At 46.3% G+C, this 21092-nt stretch overlaps 1 protein-coding gene across 3 annotated transcripts in view; it reads left to right on the forward strand.

Moving 5' to 3' along the window:
• The window catches only part of LOC120947672 (protein tincar), a 91115-nt gene that overhangs the window by 65893 nt on the left and 4130 nt on the right, over positions 1-21092 (forward strand). For all 3 annotated transcript variants that reach the window (XM_040363204.2, XM_040363202.2, XM_040363203.2), the window contains 3 exons: positions 17922-19829; positions 19905-20295; positions 20586-21018. In XM_040363204.2, coding sequence (XP_040219138.2) covers positions 17922-19829; positions 19905-20295; positions 20586-21018 — 2732 coding nt within the window. The remainder of the gene's footprint in view (positions 1-17921; positions 19830-19904; positions 20296-20585; positions 21019-21092) is intronic.

Below are 21092 nucleotides of genomic sequence, written 5' to 3' on the forward strand. Positions count from 1 at the left end.
GAAGTCAGAAAGAATGTCCTTTGCGTTTGCCGCAGAAAACCACCGAAACCGTCGGTAAATACCTGTGCCACGCTTGTCTGCTGGGTGCCGGGTTTTGGTGTGTTTGTGTGTGTGTGTGTGTGTGTGTATGTGTCTGTGTGTGTGTGTGAGATGGGCGTTGTGTGGTATACATCGTGTGCCGGGGCTCGTCGTCGTCTGACGATGAAATACGAAGTTGGTTCCCCGAGCTACCGGAAGCTGACGGTGCGATAAGGAAATGCCAACCATTTTGCCGTAGGCGCTTACGTATGGAACGTGTATTTATTCGGAATGAAAGTATACCCTGTGGGGAGAAAATAGCAACTATTACACGGGAGTACACGCCTGGCAACGTTCACTTGGTGGAACACAAACATTTTTGGCAGACGAGACGCTAAGCGTAAAACATATGTTTGTTCATTTGTTGTATGTTTGTTTTATACCAGTAGCCATATAAATTCTCTGATAAAATAACATTATCTTGTATTGTTATACAGTTTACAACATGTTTATCAAAACACCGCACTTCGCTGATAAATATTTGGTGTTTATGCCTACCAAAAGCATTAATACATCTTATTATGTAAATATCCTTCCACCCAATTGCATCTTCTTAGTGCTTCCGGCACCTCGATCAACATCGGCCCAATCAAACTTGTTTTTTTGCGGTAGCACTCCCCAATAGAAGAAAAAAAAACAACTCAGTTTCGGTTGAGGGAAATTGATAAATTGAATCCATATTTTCTTATTCACCCATGAAACGAAGGGTAGAGGTGAGTGATGGGCCATGATAGGACTCCCCTTTTTTGCCTCCGCTATAGTACATACTTTTCTAGTATGTAGCTCTCACTCTTTCTCATTTCTTCAACACCTTACTACATTGGACGGGAGGAAGCTTCAACAAGATGCCTTGAATAATGTAAACATCCACAGGAACGAGAACGGGAACGGGTCAGCTTACGGGTTCACCCTCCTGCGTAATGGGCATTCGAATATAGGCATTAGGGCTTAATTTTCTTAACCCTTTTGACCCTTCCCCCAACCCCATGGCAGCGGTATCGGTTTAGGGTTGCTTTCTTCACCACCGTCGACAGTCCGGATCAGGATTCTGGACGTCTGGAGAAGTTTATAATCGTAAAGGTAACTCAACCGAACGAAAGTATACACCAAATTGATTTTTCTTCTTTCATTTCCTGTCGCCCTTTTTTGTGGGCCTAGGAAATGGAGGTTTCTCCTTCTAGGTAATTTTTGGGGAGTATAGATGTAGCACAAGCGAGTTAATAAGAACCGTTCTTTCTTGATGTTTTCAATGTAATCTCACCTGCGCGATACATTCAAAGAGTGCAAGTTCGACTCTAATGTGAATAAGTGTACTAAAACAATAGCTTAAAAGATGACAGATAGTTGTAAAACTTTTCAACTACAATATACATTATCAAATCGTTTCAAATAGTTTGTTTTTATTCCGCTCACTATCGAACTGGCAACATAAATCAAATACAGTAAGTTCGTTATGCACTGCCCAAGGCAAACACTGCTACCTCTCATCTCAACACTCCATACACTTCCACTATCAACGTGTCTGGCCACTTAGAAGACAATCGACCACAAGCGCTGCCCCGCACTGCTAACGGCTACGATATAATTTACGCTTTTATAACGCCTCACTCCAAACGCATCCCTCCACTCCCGGGCGCACTGTGTAAAACGCTGCCTGCAATGCAAAGCTTTCCGAACAAAACGTGAACCAACCGATGATAAACGGTTTCAATTATAAATGCCACCCAGTCAGAACTGCAGACGAGCTGGCTCTGCGGGGGCCGGTGCGAGTGCGTAACGAAGCATAATTGCACTTTCGACGAAACAAACATGATCAGTTTGTATTGCTTGCTCACTTTAATTTGTGCATTTCAGCAAACGGGCACCGAATGGGCCGAACGGGTGCTGCGGGTGCATGCAAAAGTGCTTGAGCTTGTTTGTTTCATAGCTACAACAGGCTTGTTTGGTGAATGAATCTTTAATGCAGAATACAACTACGGTCAACCGGAAAAGCAAACTATGTTATAGAGGATGGTTTCCATTTTTTATTGTACAACATCCATATTTACTCCCATTCCCTTGTTTTGACTTTCGCTGATTGTACATATTTAGCTTCACATCAGACACTTTCCATGCGACCCATACGGTTAAGACTTAAATCATTCGCCTCGTTTTGTGTGTCATTTACATTTCTCCTGCATTAAGGTCTGCCTCCTCCGAAGCGCCCAATAAATCCCATTTTCACATCTCACCGTGCGGCACAACACAACGCAGGATAATCTCTCCCGCTTCAGTAGTCTCGAACGCTTTCGAATTGCACGAAATTGCCACAATCGTTCGAGATAAACCCATGGCACCTTGGTGACCGATAAAATCCGAACAATCGCCCCCGGAGCACAAAGAGATATTTCTGGAGCACGTGGAGCAGTAGTCGCTCTGCAGTACGCGCCGGCCGCATTTGCATAACTAATGATGCCTTTCTGACTGTCTGTCTGACTGCTGTTGCTTACCTGACGATGGTACAAGCACCTATGGTGGCATGCCAGATGCATGAGCACCTTCATCATCATCACCCGAGCAGAACCGCCGTGCGCATGAATGGATGGTGGTAGCTGTGCTGGTGAAATGTGCAATGGTGAGGTTTATTCAAATCTCAATCCTTTGAAATTGGCACATCAAATAGGCTCCCAGCCGGGCAGCAAAATGCTGGTGTTACAAATGGGCGGAAGGAAGGAAGTGTAATGAGCAACGATGATGATGATGGGTTTGGTTCTTGGAAGTAAGACCCTACCACCTTTGGTGGTGGCATTTTGATAGAATTTTCACTGCGGTTCAAGGCGTTTGCCCTGAGTGAGCTGATTATTGGACGATTTGGAAACAAAAGGTTTACCAAGAAACCCCTTTTAAGCAGGGTTTTAAATTCTACTGTTCAACGGTCTACTTTAAGGGCAAATTTAATAATCATCTATTGCGTGAAGGCCGCACCAGGCTTTAAAGTCTTCAAGAAAATCAATCTCCCATCGACGAGGGCGAGGAAATTGATTGAAGCAAAACTATCTCTTGTTCAATTATTCTTCTTTCAAATGAAAACAAAGTGAAAATCGAAACACTCCTTCTTCATTAACTCTGAAGCAGATCGTTCTGCGGCATGTCCTGCTGCAGGGACTCGGTTGATAGAAAACAAAAACACTAAACACAGCTCACCGGAGGTGCCGGAAAATCTTCAAACTAACCCATCGGACGGACCCGTGCCATGATGCTAAACTAACGGCCAATCAAGGACTAACAGGATAAAAGGCAATGATCCAATTTTATAAAAAGGACGTACACGTTCGCTCGCTTCGCTTTGCTTTGCGGAAATGGGAAATAGAGGAATAATCAAAATGAAAAACATAAAAAAACAGTAAAAACAAAACAGCACAATACACAGAGCAGTCCAATCGGAATAGAAAGGGCAAAACAGTGAAATCAACAACCAATGACCAGATCCTTTTGTACAGTGGAAGCAGCAATAGATGGAATCTCGCTGGCTGAAAAACCACCGCCAGACCGTTCCTGTTTTGTTCTTTAATAGAAACAAAAACACCATTCGCTTCCTTGGAGAGGATTATGTCTTATCAGAGTAATGGTGTTATTGTTGTTGCTTCGTTTTTTTGTTTTTGTTTTTGCACCTCTTAACAGCTTTTCCTTCTGCTTCTGCTCTCACCTTGTGCGTGTGTTTAAATACTTTGCCCGCTGTTTTGCATACTACAGTTTATGTTTTGTTGATTTTTTCTACTTTTGATTTCATTTTTTCGTTCTTGTCTTAGTTACAGAATAATTATTCGAATTTTTTCTCAATTTCATTCTTTCGTCTCAGCTGTTCTCCTTTATTGCCATAGCCTACAGTGTCGAGTTAGGGTGTTTATTATACCTCTTTATTTACTCATCACACTCATCACAAACCATGAAAACCAACATCAGACTTGACACAAAAACTGACACCGAAAGTACAAAATGATTTTAATTCAATGAAATTAAATAGCGTAAAATAAAAAAGCAAACTAACCAAAGTGCTGCAAAAAAGGAAACCATAAAAAGTTGAAAAACATATAAACGACCGACCGGGTCTCCCTTCACCTCATCTGCCTCACAAGAAACTTTACACACAACGACGGTTCGTTCCGTGGACGTGTCGTCTGGCATCTTGGTCTTGCGATATTATTTCCTCAAACGCTACCATAATTGTATTTTCCGCAGACATTTTAGCTCATTTCGCATCATCTTTCTCTCTCTCTCTCTTTCCGCTTCACACTGCGATGTGCTTACCATCATGCCAACGTAGGAAAACCGTGCTCGCCGTGCGCTGCGAATCCGGGGCGAAGTTTCATCAAGGTGAAAAATCGCTTCCTGTTTGTCTCGGGGAAACAAGCGCGCGCCCTGTTGTCAATGTGGTTGCGCTTTTTCCGCTTTCTCTACCCAGTTTGACCCATTGTGGCATTTTGTTTATTTTTACCATAGGAAGGGGGGAGGGCATAAATATTGCTCGTTTGAAGTGCATCGCGCATTATTGTGCTCGCTGTGTGAGCTGAGAAAAAGATAAGGTGCTTTAAATGCAAATTGCATTTTCACCGCTACACTTTCGGTGCGCAGCACAAAGAGCAGTAGTTTTTCGCTTTTTTTTTTTTTTGAAGAATAAAAGCTCTTGCACTGCTGGTGATGACGATGATAACGATGATGATAACGATCAATGAAATTGTTACAAAGGAGACAATCGTTTTGAGAGGTCTTTTAACACTTTTGTGAGTGAATAAAACTGAATGAGTAATTCCTAAGGTGCTCAAGTTTTGATTGTTTTTTGTGAAGAATAACCTTTAGAATTCAGCCGTAGAGTGAGCCTTACAAATACTCCCATAAATTGCATTCTTTTCACAATTTTTCTCAAAGGATATTTCAGTACAACGTTCAACCAATTCATCTTTTCACACCCCTTTTCTCACAATTATCGCATCGCAAAGTAACCTTGCCCTCAGCTAAAACAACTTAATACCACCGACAAACTCATCCATTTTCGCTTCGTCTCACCCACACCGGCACAGCACAACCACCAGCGCAAAAGAGCAAATTCAAAAATATCCTAATTAAAATTCCTATCCCAAAACCTTTCAATCAGCCCACGCCCGATTCGATAGAAAATTCCTTTCCGGCCGGGACGAGACGGCCAAGGGCAACAGCTCTAGCCAACAGACATGATTGTTATGCGCCGTGCACAAAGTTTACACCGTGAAAGTTTCGCACCCCGCTCGCGGCGAGTTGGTGGAAGCTTTCGCGTTATTTGATCCATCCGAGTTTTGTTTTTTATACCCACACATTTGCCCCGCACGGAAGGACGAGCGCAAAAAGGGATAAAGGCCAGGAGTGCCGGTTTTGAAAGTAAAACATTTTGCGGCGATGTTTTAAATTGTCTTCTACGCAATTACCTCCACCCGTCCCCGTGTCCTGTCCGTTCCGTTCTGGAAACCATTTCTCCTCCTCAAAGTATGATTACAGAATGTTCAATCATAAACTGAACCTTCAAACGAGCGGCATCCGGTGCTGTTGTAAGCCAACGCAGTTGTCACTGACTCCTCGGCGTGGCCCGTGTAGGGGAGAGTGAGTTGGTGGCAGCTGCTACCGAAGCTGTATCTCCCTTCCTGGTACGTTTTTTTTGTGTGTTTTGTGTACGAACCATTTTTCGAAAATGTCGTAAAGTTTTGGATAACACTAACAAGATTCCCTGCGGGCACAGGGTGCGCATCTTCTGCGGATGTGCCTGTGTCCGAAAAGGGAAGGAAAGGCCTTATTGTCGACTAAGGATAACATCGTATTCAAGCTATTCCGGTGTCTTTCGGATACGGGATTTCCACCAGTACTGTTGCCCTTCCATCCGGCCACGGGCAGATAAACTGAATAGAAATAAACAACTTCGTTTCCCGTGGTTCAACGCACGGTGGCCTTATCAAGAGCCAAGAGGTTCGCTTATCGCCTACGGAAATGAGCCATCCTTCAGGGCGCACTGGTATGGGGGGGAGTAAAGTGTCATCTTATCCCCCCTGTCCACATCAAATCCAAGGGGGCAATATAACCATTTCCTCGCACGAACTTCACATCGCAAGAAACATGTCCTTGACGAAGGGGGAACGAGCTTTGTTTTACGGTCCGATCTCCGGCGCCGATTGCCGACTGCTCCCCTGGGGCGACCGTTTCCTTCACCATGTATCACCAAATAAAAACTTATAATAGCATCCTTCCAGCGGGGGAAGACCAAAACAAACAATCCCCAAATAAACCTGCCCTTTGATTTACAATTCCCATGTAGTGTTATTATTTTACTACAACAGTGAGTCCCCTTTTCCATCCCCTCGCATAACTCGCTAGTCCTGTGGCAAGAGTCAGCCACAATTATTAGAAGAAAAAGCTGCTCTCCATTCCTTTCGAACACTCAATCAATCCCATTCAACATCGGCTCCTGTTCCCCTGTTTCCCTTATGGGTTTTGCTGCTCTATCAACTTGGAAGGTCATTCAATGGACACCCCTCGTACGATGACATCGAAAATTGAGCCTGAAACACATCCACACAGCTCGGCATAAGCCTGCGGCAGTTTGCAAAACAACGGCACACTACATGCTTCACAAAAACACACCGAGGCGTGTGTCCTGTTGGCAAACCATGCTCTCTGCAAGGACGCAATAACGCCGAAAGCGACTGCAACCCGTATGCAACCACCCCGCACTGCACAAAGGGATGTTGTTGTTTGCTGTGGTGTAATAGTACGATTCTTCCTTTCTGCGTTGTACCGAGGGGAAACAAACACTACGGAGTTGGGTGAAAAAATCATAAAAATTGCACGATGCAATCCAGATCCAGATCCCTCCAGCAAGGGCGGTAAGCAGGTCGGTTTTATTTTACGCTCCAAAAGACGAGGAAGTGTACGTATCGACTATGCCGTTTGGGGAAAAGGTAAGCTGTGAGGGAACGGAAGGGGTGGGCAAATTAAAACAAGCAATCGAAGTGGACACATTGACCTGGAATTTCTGATGAGTCAGCACTGAAGCACCGGAATTGGCACACCAACACAAAGATGGGCTTCGCTTCACAAACTAAAAACATAATAAAAAGCGATGTATATTGTGCTGCACCTTGGCAGTTGCAATTCCGTCGTGTAACGCCTCTCAATCTAGGTCAGTAACAATTGAAACATGGAGCAAAAAGTAATAAGTTGTGTTTATTGGCAATGTGCATGTTGCGCTGTGATCGATGTTAATGATGAAATGCACCGTCCATTACTGGAAGTAGACCCATTCTTGTATTAAATTGGAGTTCAAAGGGTAACATAAGCTTTACTTCCTTACATCAAACACAGAGAGAATATCATACCGTTCGTCGAATCCTGCCCTCGAGTAATTAATCATTTAAGCACATCTTTTAAATAAGTAATTTCAATGTCTAGCATATTGCCTAAAGCTGCTACACCTTCCCATCTTTCCCATTCAAAAATTGCACCCTTCACATTCGCAAGCCCCTACCGATTACCCGAACCACTCATCGCAAATCTCATTAACTGCCATTTCCCACCGCTACAACAAAACACACGGCACGTCACAATAAATTCTGGCGGCCACACACTAATTCCCTGCTCGTATCGCTTTGCCACACTCGCTCGCACAGGCTCTAATCGGTTCTATCCCCAATTTCGACGCTCCCAAAAGCTGCAGCGCCGCCTCGTACAAAGGGCTGATTTAGGTTGCGGTTTTCCCATTCCCGCGTTCTGCTCTAATGTTGATAAAATAATAACCTCAACCTCAATCTTCAGCGATGCTGCCGGCATCGTTGTTTTCAAAATTTTCTATCCCTTTTTGCTCTAGAGGCTTATGGTGTCAGAAAGCAGGGCTTTTCTCTCATCCTCCCTGTCGGCCGGGGTTTGGAAACGTTTAACCGACACTCCCAGCCATCCATCCCGCCTGTGCTTATCAGCCCGCAGGGAGGGTGGGGGGGGGCGGTAAATTTCCCACCCGACTTTCTTCTTTCTATTCGCTTCAAACTCCAAAACGATGCTGCGCGTTTTGTCTCTTTCTCCCAGTTGGTTTTCACCATTAGAACTGCGCGCCTACAACTCCACACGCTTGGTTTCCTGTTAAGCACTCTTCAGATTTCTACAACGCTACACACCTTTCACGCGTTGCAATGCAGTAGAGTTTGAGTTGGAGTTTGAGGTGATAAGAAGAAAAAAAACAACCAATTCTCGCAAGGAAGTCATCTTCTCGTCCACCTCCCCAAAACGCGAGCAAAAGCCGGGAATCGGATACGGCCACTCTGCCCTGGAGCCGTGCAGTGCAAAGCTCGTGATAGGCTTTTCCGGTAAGGATTTTCCACCAGAATGAGCAACATGAAAGAGCGTACCACTTCACACCTTCCAGTTCCGTCGCGCTGAGAGCTCTTTTGAAAGGGACGGCAAGTGCGTGTGCCATCTTTGTCGTCGTGCCATCCTTCCAACGTGCCTGACAGTCTATTGGACTAACTTTTCACGGACTACAGTAATTAAATAACGGGATGACTGGGCGGAAAAAGTCAATCCGGTGTGTCACAATCTACAGCACTAGCAGGGGGAGCATCAAAAGGGGAAATGAGTGAGGGCTGGATTGAGGAGATCCCTTCCTTTCCGTGAGTATTTCTTTGAGGCAGAACGCTTTCTGTTGTGTGCGCTTAATCGTTTCAGTCATTGTCGACAAGGCGTGCCATTTGAAAAATGCTTTAACAGTGTATCAGTTTTTGAAGTACTTAGTAGTTGCTAAATTTCATAGAATTTTAGGAAACTTTTTTTACAATGAACCTATTTTTTGTACATCTGGGGTTGCACTACGCGATGTACAAAACAGGGTGTTTTTCCAACATGTGCCGAATCTTCTCTCACGAGACCCATCCTGGGAAAACAAAACCATCCCAGCTCAGATCAATCGTTAAACTAACTGTTTCAAACTTTACACACCATCCCATTAACCTCCAACCAACCACTCCACCCCAATTGTTTTGTCAAGTTCAGAAAACATCAGATAATGTGGGCGTACAAAACCGAGTAAAACACACGACACACGACAGCGGGGGAAACATTTCAATCAATCAAGATAAACTTATAATTGAATCACGCCCGCATGTACTATGGTTTTGTTATTGTTTGTTGGCTGTTAAGTTTGAGGTAAACATTCACTGGCATAGCACGTGGCGCACGCACTTTGCAAACAGTTTGCTTCCGATGTCGAGTTACTAAGAGCAAGACAACAACGGCAACACTATTGCAAAAGGGAAACAAATTACAAGTAAATGTTGCAAAACATGTGACGTTCAATCTTGCAAAAGCTACCAAGGCTTAAGTATGCGCCACTCCATCGCACTCCTTCGGCAACAAGTCATCCACTTTACTGCTGCTTGTTGCACTTTTCTCAGAATCAGACCTCTGCTACTGGGCTGTATTGTTGTTACTTACAATTTCTCTTCAACATTTCTTTTTTTTGTCTCATCACTCCAGCGTACATTCAAAACCATAACCCTTTCCCTTACATCATTCGCGGTTCAAGTAAGGGCATAAACCCCCAGCAGAGTCGCTGTGGTTGTTTTTTTTTCTTCCCTCACTACAACCGAGAAAAGAGGTGAAGGACTACTTTCAATGTGATGCTTCAAGTCACCCGCTTGAAGTAGCAATGTCCTTAACTTACTCGTTGTTTTTTGCACCCATTCATCCATCCATCCATCACTTATCTTCGTTCGAATGGCGAAAGCTAACAGAAAAAATGAGCTTCCGTTTTTTGACTCCTTCGCGCAACCAACACACTACAGTGGAAGCGAGCGGTAGAATTTTTACTTTTGGGCGATCCATTTTTGGGCCCCCGAAACAAAAATTTCTGTCCCTTGTGAGACATATTTTTTATGTTTGATACTTTAGGTAAAGTTTCTTAACTTTTGTCGGGCACACACACAATGGTACACACAGGGATGTCCTTTTTTGCGGAAGACTGTACGGAAAGAACGGTGTTGTTAGGATAGGTTTGAAGACGCTGAACGCTAACAAACCGTCAACTTTTACTCCCTTCCCGAGAGATCATAATTTGAGGACGGGATACATTTTTTGTGCTGTTGCCCAAAACCGTACACTCTTCTTCGGTTTACAGAACGAAAATTTAAACCGTGGGAAAAGTGCTGATTTTGCGTAATCACTTCCTTAAACATGCTGCGGGTTTTGCGCACAACCGAAAAAAAAGGATTAACAAAAACACATCAAAGCAAAGATCTTGACACTTGCTTTTTATTGTTGGAGGGTTTTGTTTTGGGGGGGGTATTTTTGAGGGTTAAAATTATGCTAAACAGCATGATTGATAAGAAGATGGAATTTTTGTTCATGCGACTTTGAGACCCAGAATTAAGCGTAAAATATACACCTACAAGAGTTGATTAAAGTTGGCAATATGCGTACAATATGCTTACATAATTAATGTGGCTTTAAAACTACTATAAAGAACTATTTCTGCTACTCCAAAGGGACTGCATGAATTAAGTACAAGCTTATATTGACCGTGCTACATCAGCAAATGTTTCCCTTTCGGAGTTCCATTCAACCAGTTGAAGCTCATCACAGTATTCAAATTTAATACGGCCTAAAAAAAAAAAAGAAAGACCACGGCACAGACACATAGAGCTCGAGAGCGTTTAGTTGGGTTTCTGTTTCGGTGAAACAATGCTTATGCATAAATCATGACCATTTTCATACTAACTCATCCAACGTCAACCTAAATCCAAACGCCAGTTAAAAACGGTACGGAATTGTTAAAGACTGTTCTGCTCTCTATCTACTCCACATCAAATCAAACCGGGTCTCTTTTAGTAGGAATCATACACTACTTTAATCCTTCAACACACAGCCGAGACACAACGCTTTCTCCCCCTCCCAGCGAAACGCAATTGTGTACCTTTGCTAGCCACAGCCGTAACGACGGTCAGAACAAGGCACATCATTAAAATCTGTTTAAAATGACAATGGTAAAAGTAAACTCAATTTGAGCTAAAGAGCCCTGTCGGCATACCGAGAGTGCGCTGCGTCTTTCTGACTTCTGCACGATTTATGCCTTTCAATGAAAAGTGGAAGCAAAACCACGCAATCGTGTCAATGGTTGGAGAAGAATTGATGCTCCGATTCCTTTTGCTCGTTCGGTTGGTTCGCGTTTCAAAACAGTCCGGACGAATCTCGCTGCCGCCGGAGCGGAGGGACAGGTTTAAATGCATAAAAGTAGAGTTTTACATTGAAGCGTAAACTTCTTCGGAAACGATAAACGCCTTTGGTCTGAAATTTATTCCAACCATCTTCGGCGCTGTGTACTACCAAGAAGCTGCACAATGTTTATGTTGGAGCAGCAGCAGGAACAACACAAAAAAAGAACTTCATGTCTTGTAATGTCTGCATGTTGTTTCAGCAAACAACTAGCCTAAGGGTTGGCAAACCGCTTCAACCAACCCTCTCATCCGCGGCATAAAACCCCGCTCTCTCCTTTATGACTGCATCCCGAAATTCATCTGCTTACCGCGAGAAAATGCTACGAGAATGGAACAATGTTGTTCTGCAGCGAGTCATGTTATTGTTTGTGCTCATCTGCATGCCTTCACCCGAGCGCGTACACCGTTAACTTGCTTGCCTGCTTCGTAATAAAAACGGAAGCACACACACACAGTATCAAAAAGACGGAACCGCTCAGTTACGTCACCCATTGGTGCGATTTAAATGCCCCACCTCTGTTGGCCCACGGTGGGAAGGGGAAGCCCGAAGAGCGGGGCGATGAGTTGCACGGATGAGTTGAATAGATGCTGGGAAAGTTTACACCCGGACCGCACTCGCAGCCGAACGCTCCCCCCAGACCGCTTGCCGCGTGGAAGGCAGCGTCTTTAGTCTATTAGAAGAAAGGGAAGGCCAACTTCCGGTGAAAAGGGCCGAGTGTAAGAGGATTAACCTTTGGGAAGCAATTATTTCGATTGCCACCAAACCGGCACAGCGTGGCAGTAAGTGTTGAGGGTGATCGGTACCTAGGCATTCTTACCTTCTTACCTGACAAACCCGTCCAGCAACTCATCGAATTATCGTTAATCCTTTCCGCAACCCTGACCTGGGACCCAAATCAAAGTCGCTCGAACGGTAACATATGGTTCATGTTTAAGGTGTCACCCGGTCCTTTGTGAAAATGCACAACTGGGGAAAGTGGCAACGGCTAAATCCATGCTTTTAATTAAGATGAATAAAATCCAAACATAAACAATCCGATCTTCCGGCGAGTTTTACGCATAAAAAGGGACATTTGTGTAGTAAACGCAGTTCACTAGCAAGTTTATTTTCTACTCTTACATAATTTCCTGTGTAAAAGGATTAACTAAATATACGACCATAATTATTAAGGTGCATTTCAAACCTTTCTGCTCACAATGGAGACGCCTGGTATATATGTTTTCTCGATGGAGACGCACGGTAATGCACGTGTTTTACTGCTTTACCATTTCATTCACTACAACATGGCTGTAAAACTCCTTTTCGCAAAGCCACCCGTTGAATTTGCCACCCGCTATTGAAGTCATATAAATCAGCATTAACCAAATTACATGACCCAAACTCCCACTCGTTTACTTTGCCCGCTCGAGCGAACGAAAAACTACCGATAAAAGCAGATAATAAATGGCGTAAAACGTATCAACCTGTACGGGTGTGGGAACCAGCTCCAGCTGACCCGAGGCCCCTTCACCCCTGCACCACACTGACCGGTCAGACAGAGCTGGTCCCATTCTTCTCCGAACTCCTAATCAGAAATAGATCAGTTTTAATTGCATCCTGCCGCTCCTGCCGGTCTGGCTGCTGCTTCCTACCCATTTCTCGCATGATTCCCAAGTGTCACTAACGTCACTGACGCTATACAGGATGCTAGGGGAGTTTTACTACCACGTCACACACCGAAGCTCAGAACTAGTTTTTGTTCAGCGCTGACCATTCCCCCAACTTCGCTCGTGGACGTGCTCTTACACGAAAAGGTCGAACGGATAAAGCGATCCCCAAGATTGAGACATTAAACACTGAATCTGCTTAATAGATGGCAGAGAAGGAGGAAGGATAGAGAGTTGATCTAGGTGAAGGGTCAGTCACTAGGAGGATTCTGAAGGTAATAAAAACTGAATGGACTTTAATCTTATTACTTATGGAGTTTGGATGGTTTAGTTCCCCCTATTGAGTAACCATATGGTGAAACTTCCCCTAATGGATTAGTATAATGGATAATGTCTTATTGCACATTGGACATTCATTATGATAATTTTATTTGTATTTTTACTTTCTTCAACACATACTTTATTGCATGAAATAGAATATATGTGTCATTGTTGCATCGTTGTAAATATTTCTTCTTTTTTTGTTGTTGTACACTGACCCACTTTCCGATGGTGTCGTAACGCAAGCATCAAATGCCACCCTTTAACAACTCGGAGCACCGTTAAAAGCATCGTAAAAGATTCAATTCCATCGACACCGGCAAAGCTTACAAGGGTGAGGCAACAATGTGAACACCACAACTGTACAACCGACTAAAAGCAGCGAATATCGAATCAAGATATCACGCTTTTTGCCTGTTGCAACAACAGCAAAATCGCCACAAGATTTGCTACACTCGTATCAACTTTGAAACACGACTGTTTCACTCACCCGGCGACCCGTTTCTTGCACGTGTTTTTTTGCAGCAGCCCCATGCACGGGAAGCATCATAAATGGTGTAACAATATTTATACCCTGCTCGTGCAACAATGTTCGCTTTTTGCTTTTTTACTCCTTTTGCTCCCAGGAAGTTGCTTGCTGTGAGCTTCACGTTTAGCCCTGTTTTCCTCCCGAACACCCTAAAATATCGATCCTGATCATCGCAAAACAAGCACCAGTTCATGCTCGGATCGGCTGCTTCCTTCTTCTTCCTCCTTGCCGGAACAGAGGTGCGGCGGTGCTATTTCTTTACACTTTCTACAAGCGCCACTGCCACCCCACATGACAAAGTGCATTTCTTGCATCCAACAACGGAAACACGGAACACAAGCATCTTTTGCACTGTTTGCCGGCACGCGCATACTGAGCGTCGAATGGAATCGTTTCAAACGTTGTTGGCAAAGATGGGTTGTTTCCGTTTCGACGGGCAGCTTTTGAGGTTATAAATTATGGGAAAATGGAACTAAAAGGAGCCCACACAGTGCACACACGCACAGACACAAACGCAAAGAGAACGTGCGAAATTGAGTTTTACACTTGCCGTCGGTGGGCTACTTACACGGTCCGGGGTGTGTGTGCGGATGTAGCACAAGCGGACTTGCGTTTTTACTGCACTTTGCTGTTTTCTTGGGATCCCGATCGGATTGGAAAGGAAACGAGCTTTGGTGACTACAAAGCGAATCTGATTACGGTTGCACAAGAACCATTGAAGAACGATTGTAATGTTTGTGCTGCAGAACGGTTTGCTATCGTAATGCTTCGTGAAACGTGCGGAAAAGTACGTTGGAAAGCAAATGTAATGCGTTGGCGTAATTTGAAACAAACTTTCTTCGTTGTTGATGCAAGTTTTTTTCTCTATCTTCTTATTGTATGCTCTTCTGCAAACACAGAAAGGGCAAGATAGTTAACTTGCGCTTTTTTTTTGTATTTGCTCACTTGTCTCTCATCTTGCTTTTTTTGTAATCCTCAAGCTACCACCAATCTGTGAAAAACTTCCCCCTTTATCAAGGGTTTCATTAATTAAGCCTAACAGACGGACACTTCAAGTGCAGCGAAAGTATGCGAAAGTACACCAGTCGGCTGACCACCACAGCTGCTACCGAGGAAACGTTCGCTTCAACGTAATTAAGCTGATTATTTTTAGCTTCTATCTGTTGGAGCGCAACAGCACACAAAAAAATCGTCCCGTAATAGGAAACAGAGCCATAAAAAATGACTCTTTGCTACCCCACTCATTCGCCTTTTGCGCCCATTATTGACTGGCATGAGTTCGAACGCAATGAGATAGAAATGGAGGGGGGGAGTGAAACATGCACTTTTCTACATCAGACAAGATCAGTAACGGTTGACCGTTTCAAGCACCTCTGAACTGGGCTGGAAGTTTCCTAGCCGGGGCCAGACAGGCTCCATCTTTGCGCTCCATCAGTAATGGAGCCGCCCCCTTTCGACGGGTTGGCAAGCCAATGCACCAGGCACAGCTGCAAAATTGTGCAACGGAAAAATGTAATTAGAACTAATGACTTCCATTCACATCATTTCGCTTCACCGGACCCGGCTAGTGTAGTGTGTCTGTCCGTGAGCGTGGGTGAGAACGGTGCAGCACCGTTCTATCCATTTGTTTGCTTTCAATTTACCGGCGATCCGTTTTCATCATCCAGAAGGATGGAAATTACTTTGCTTTATAATGTTTAAAATACAAAAAAAAAACACCTCGTTGGAATTTTCTAAGTGCTGAATATTATACATTTAACTGCAATTTTAGTCTGGAGCAGGAATACGTATAATAAATTAAATATAATCTTATATTTATTATCTGTTTAACAGCTTTTAAACCGCTCTTTTTGCTATTTCCTTTCATTCTAATGCAATACGTCGTAAACAGTAAAATGTTGCTCTTTTAAAACATTAAACTAGCCCTTTTTATCGTCCCTTTTATGACCAGCTTTTAAAGCAACAACACGAAAAGCGTGCCACACGATACGCAAACCAAAAGCGCACTTGATACGCAATTACGCAAATCGTGAAGCGCATCTGCAGCATTAACTACCACCACGGGTCTTTCTAAATGAAAAAGGGCACCCGCAAGCAGAAGTTTGTCCCAAACAACGATGTAACGGTTAGAGGGATCCGGGAAAAAATCCCATTCACACCCACGAACAAACCGAATCACGCGACGGTCGAGTAAATTATGTGTTTAAAAAAAAGGCGGAAGCAAAAAATAAAAACACTCCCAACAAACACGCCACTATGGGCCGGGGATTTCATCGATAAGGGAAAAAACGCGCTTCAGCAGAAACCCTCAAAGCCCACTTTGTGTCTACAGAAACGCCTCACCGTCCGTTACCATGATGACGTTTAATTAATCACGTTTCCTGTTGTTGTTGGTTTTTTTTTTGCTGTTTTTTGTCTCTTCTTCTCGTATACCACGACACGATATTTTAACGCCACAAGCTTTGTTCGTTTTGTTCTTCTTCTTCGTTTTCTTCTCTTGCTAGTGAATATAAAATTTTCCCTTTCTTTTACATTCCACTTGCCAACATGGCGCTTTCTTACCGCCAATAAGCAGTAGCCCCGGGGAAGGATACTACCGTAGGAACTTACAGGCGACTGTCAGAACAGGAAGAACAGTCTCAATGGTGAGAATCCATTGTACTATAATGTGTGTGTGTGTGTGTGTGTGTGTTACAAAATGGAAGTATAATGAAACAGGGAGAAATAATACCCCCCTACCAGTGGAATGTGGCCAGGGCCCCAAGCAATTTGTTATTACTTTCCGCGTTCACGCGCACCGGACAGCTTAGCGTCAAATTGAACGATTAGAAGCTTTCGGCCGTTCGCTTTTGGCCGTGTGTTTATTTTTCAAGTGCGGGTAAAACGTAAACGGAGCGGAGCGTGGAATGTTTGGTGTGTTTTCAACAGTTCAATCCATGTTTAACAATGCTTCGGAATAACACTGTTAATAATTTAAATTTCATATTAAAGAATACACACTATTAAGACACTTTCTGGGGTGTTTTTGAAGACCTTTAAAGACGTCTCAATTTGAATTGGGGGGCGCTTTGAACAGACAGTAAACAGTAGCTCCTTCCTTGCTGTCGTAATCTCTTAGCTGCCGGTTAAATAAAGTACTTGTTACCCGCATTACCTTCTGCCTTAGAAATGTGTGTCTCAAAGCACGAGTAACTTGGGTCTGAGGATTTCGTTTTTTTCTTCAATCCATCCCAACATCTAATCAAATATTGACCGACCACTTCATAAGCCTCCACAGCTTACACGTTCGATCATCAAAGTTCAATGAAGCGTGCACGAGGCTGCAAACAAAGTACGCCACCTCAATCCCATCAGCAGCCCGAGAGCAGCGCACGGAGCGATGGAGATCCTTTGTGCAAACACATCGCAAACCCTCTCTCACCTCAACTCGTTTAAATCTCACTACCCTGCAACTTCGTTCAGCGATGCAGGCGTGTGGGCAACACAGTGTCTCGACCTCGATTTCCGTTGCAATTTAATTGCCATAACGCCATAAGCCTGGTAGCCATCTCGACAACAAACAACGTCCAAGAGGCCAAGAGCGCGGGGACATGATAGTTTGTCGCACCGTTAGTGAATTATGCATCGCTTCAAGCGCTCCGAAGAACGGTTTGATTCGGCTTCACTCATGTTGCACAGGAGGTTGCTACTGCCCATTGAAGCTTAGGGACTTGAAAGAGAATTTTTAAACCTATTTTCCCACTGGAAGTGTGTCATCGGTGTATGTGTGTGTGTGTTTGTGGACGGATGACGAGGGCGATGTTGATGATGATGACGGCTGGGAGCTAGAGTCCCAGAGCGGTACAAATCAGTCTTACTTGCAACTCTTCTGATCTTAAACAGTTTAGGGAAATTGGGAGTTTTCCTACCGTTTCCGGATGCATCCTGATGAAATTCCCGGCGGAAATGAAACTAATTTATTTGCTGCTTTCCCCCCTATCCCCTCCTGAGTAATGCTGAATGCTAATAATTGCACTATCCTTCCTCAATCAAGCTCCATCTCATCGTGTCGTTTCCTTTTTTTTTTTCTTCCCTCCATTCTACTCCAGAGCACGTTTGGCGCACCGATCTCGACTTTATGGTCACGCACAGCGACCGGCTGGTGGTGCTCTCCTTCATGACCTCCTCCCCGACCTACCCGAACGCGACCACCGGCCGGCCGCCGATGAGCGAGCTGGAGCGCAAGCTGTACCGCAACGGATACTTCGAGCAGAGCGATCTGGTGGAAAAGTTTTCCGACTACGACGATGGCATCGGTTCGCTCGACACTCGCGACGAGGAGTTTCGCACGCACGAGGCACTCGAGATGGGCGGGGGTGGCACACTGTACGGGGGTGGCAGTGGCGGCTCCTCGATCGCTATTGCCACGGTGGAAAATGTTAACGCGGGCGTAGCGAACCCGGCCACCACCACGCTGCATGCGCTGCCACCGGTGCGCAATCTTATCACGACGACGAGCACGATCGCACCGAGACAGAGACCGGGGGCGGGTACGACGGTAAGTGCGGGAAGCTACGAACGTGCCAGCAGCCGGGAAAGCCGCCGGAAGGAGCCCACCCGCAATGGGCATCATCGAAAGGCTGCTCATTCGACCGCGAACCACGGCAAGGCGGGACATGGTGGTGGGAAGGGATCGAAAGCACACCATGCTAACAGTCACCATCACGGACAGCACCACCACCACCATCAGGAGCCGAGGAATCGTTACGGGGAAGAGATCGACACGCGGTTGGAGTTGGAAGAGCAGCAGGAGCTGGATTGGAGTTTGCTCAATCAACCCGAGGGTACACCGACGCTGATCGAAGCGTCTGGAGTCGTAGCCGGCAAGAAGCCAGGAACGGGTAAGGCCAGAGGCTCGCCTTCCAACTTGAGTACAGTGCCCGCACCGGTTACGACGAAAGCGACCGCTCCAAGATCCGATTCTAGTCATCCAAAGCGTCCTGTTACTACTACTTCTACCACTACTACTACTACTACCGTCGAGCCAACTACAACCGTTGGAGCGAGTGTGACAACCAAAAAGACTAGCACCACCACCACGGCAAAGGACAGTGACATTCACATCCTGAAACCGGTCAACCTGCCGGAAAACATCATTCCCTCCACACCGGTCACGACCAACTCCAAGATTATCGAGATCAAACCCAAAGTGGCAGGCGCCTCGCCAGGTGTGCCGGCCAAGTCTGGCACCGTCAGCCGCAAAAGCAAGCGCTCCGAGCCGGACAGCTTTAGCAGCGAAAGCCTCGAAAGCATCGAAAGCATCCCGAGCGTCGACGAGGACGAGTTCATCATCAAGGACGAGCACGGTATGGAGATAAAGCCGGCGTTTCTCATCGGAGCCGCCCCGGGCAATCTTACCCTCCATCCGATGCAGCTGTCCGGCTTTCCCGCCCTGCTGGCCAAGCTGTTCGGTTCGCCGATCGATCGGCAGTTCAGCGCAAAGGCGGCCTGGGGCACCGTGCCGAGCATGGAGTTCGTCAATCTGGCCATTGCGCTCGCCGTTTGGGCCGTCCGCTATCCGTCCGTCTTTTGGCACACGTCCAAATCGTTCGCCTGCCTGTTCAGCCTGCAGATGATCGCGAACGGGGCGGACATACTGCTGAGCTTTGCCGGGGCGAGCGTGCTGTACAAGCTGCAAACGCTCGGCCAGGCGCTGCCGCTGCAAGCGCCCGCGCTCATACTGAACGGGACGGTTACGATCGCGCTGGCGATACTGGCGCTCATACTGACGATCGCCTCCTCGCTGGTGCTGTATCTGTACGGGCACGGGAAGCTGGCGGCAAGGGTGCGCGATCGTCGCATGATCACGGCCAAGCAGAGTGCGGACGTGTGGGCCTACTTTGCCCACTGTTCGTCGCTCTGCTTCGTGCTGGCGCTGGCCGTGGTGAAGGCGCCGCTAATGCACGATCTGTGCGCGACCTACCGGGGAAGTCTCGATGGAGCGGTGCTTGCCGCTGGTAAGTGTGTCGTCTGGCGGGTGTGTACTGCTAAAGTGGTAGACTCATTATTCTCATCTGCTCAACGCTCTCTAGCTCTCGGCTCAGTGCTGCACATCTTCCTGTGGATCGTCCTGTGGTTGGGGCTGACGGCGAAGCGTCGCTGGCACTTCAAACTGCCTCCGCTGGAGGGTGCCCGGCTGGGAGGAACGGCCGGTGGTCCGTCTGCCCAACCGTTGCTGCGGGGCAATGGTAGTCTTCGCTCACCGAACGGCACCCCCATCGTCACGGGACTGCAGGCAGGTGGCCCCGGGCTGGGCGGTATCGGTGGCCCCGGCGGTCCCGGGTCGGGATCGGGCGGTGAAGAGGAAACGATCTACTGGCCGAAGATTGCGCCGAACTCGCCGAAGCTCAAAGTAACATTCAACGAAGTAACCAGTACGTCCTCCGAACACGCACACGGTCCACACGAACATGGCAGCAAGCGGTAAAGCATACACAAGACAAGTTTCTTACCAGTTTCAACTCGTTCCTTGTGTGTTTTTTGTGTGTTTCTTTGTTTGTCCATCGTGTGTGAAACTTGACATTTAGTTTGAATAGCTGTTTAGTTCCCAAAAAAGCGCACCATTCCGCGGTTTATCATTTGCACCACCGATTGTTTGTAGAATGCTTGTCTTTGTTTGTTTCGTTTGTGTGTTGTCAATCCAATTGCGTCCGCTTCTTTCAATATGCCGCACTCTAACCTCCTTTCTATCGCCCCCGTTCCTCCCGTGACAGCAATCCGTCCGGTGGAACCACGCTACGTATGTCCAGTCTTGCGGGGGAAGCTGATGACGGAGACTACGCTACGCTAAGGGGCCCCACCGGCGATCTGCTGCACCTCGGGCCGTACGAACACCCGGCCCCGTCCGGTTCGCCCCCTCCGCCCCCTCCACCACCGCCCCAGCTGGACGACTGCGATCTGCTGGACGAGGCGAGCAACAGCAACACGCTCGTCGGCAGCGCGAACGACCACGCGGACGACACGTCCGAGGAGGGCAAGCTGCTGGCGTGCGTGCGGGACGACAGTGTGACGTACGCGTCCACCCGCGATCTCGAACCGCCCCTCAACCGTACCGTGTCGCGGGAAACGTTCATGCGATCGCCGGAACAGCTCGCCAGCCCCCTGGCCCCGGTCACCGTCACCGTTCACAACCATCTCGAAAACTCGGTACGGTGTAGCCCACACACACACACACACAAAATGTAACATTTTCCGCTTTTTCCTAATTTTTGAATTTTCCT

This window comes from Anopheles coluzzii, chromosome 2 (genome assembly GCF_943734685.1).
Source record: "Anopheles coluzzii chromosome 2, AcolN3, whole genome shotgun sequence".
In the NCBI taxonomy this organism is placed as follows: Eukaryota; Metazoa; Arthropoda; class Insecta; order Diptera; family Culicidae; genus Anopheles; species Anopheles coluzzii.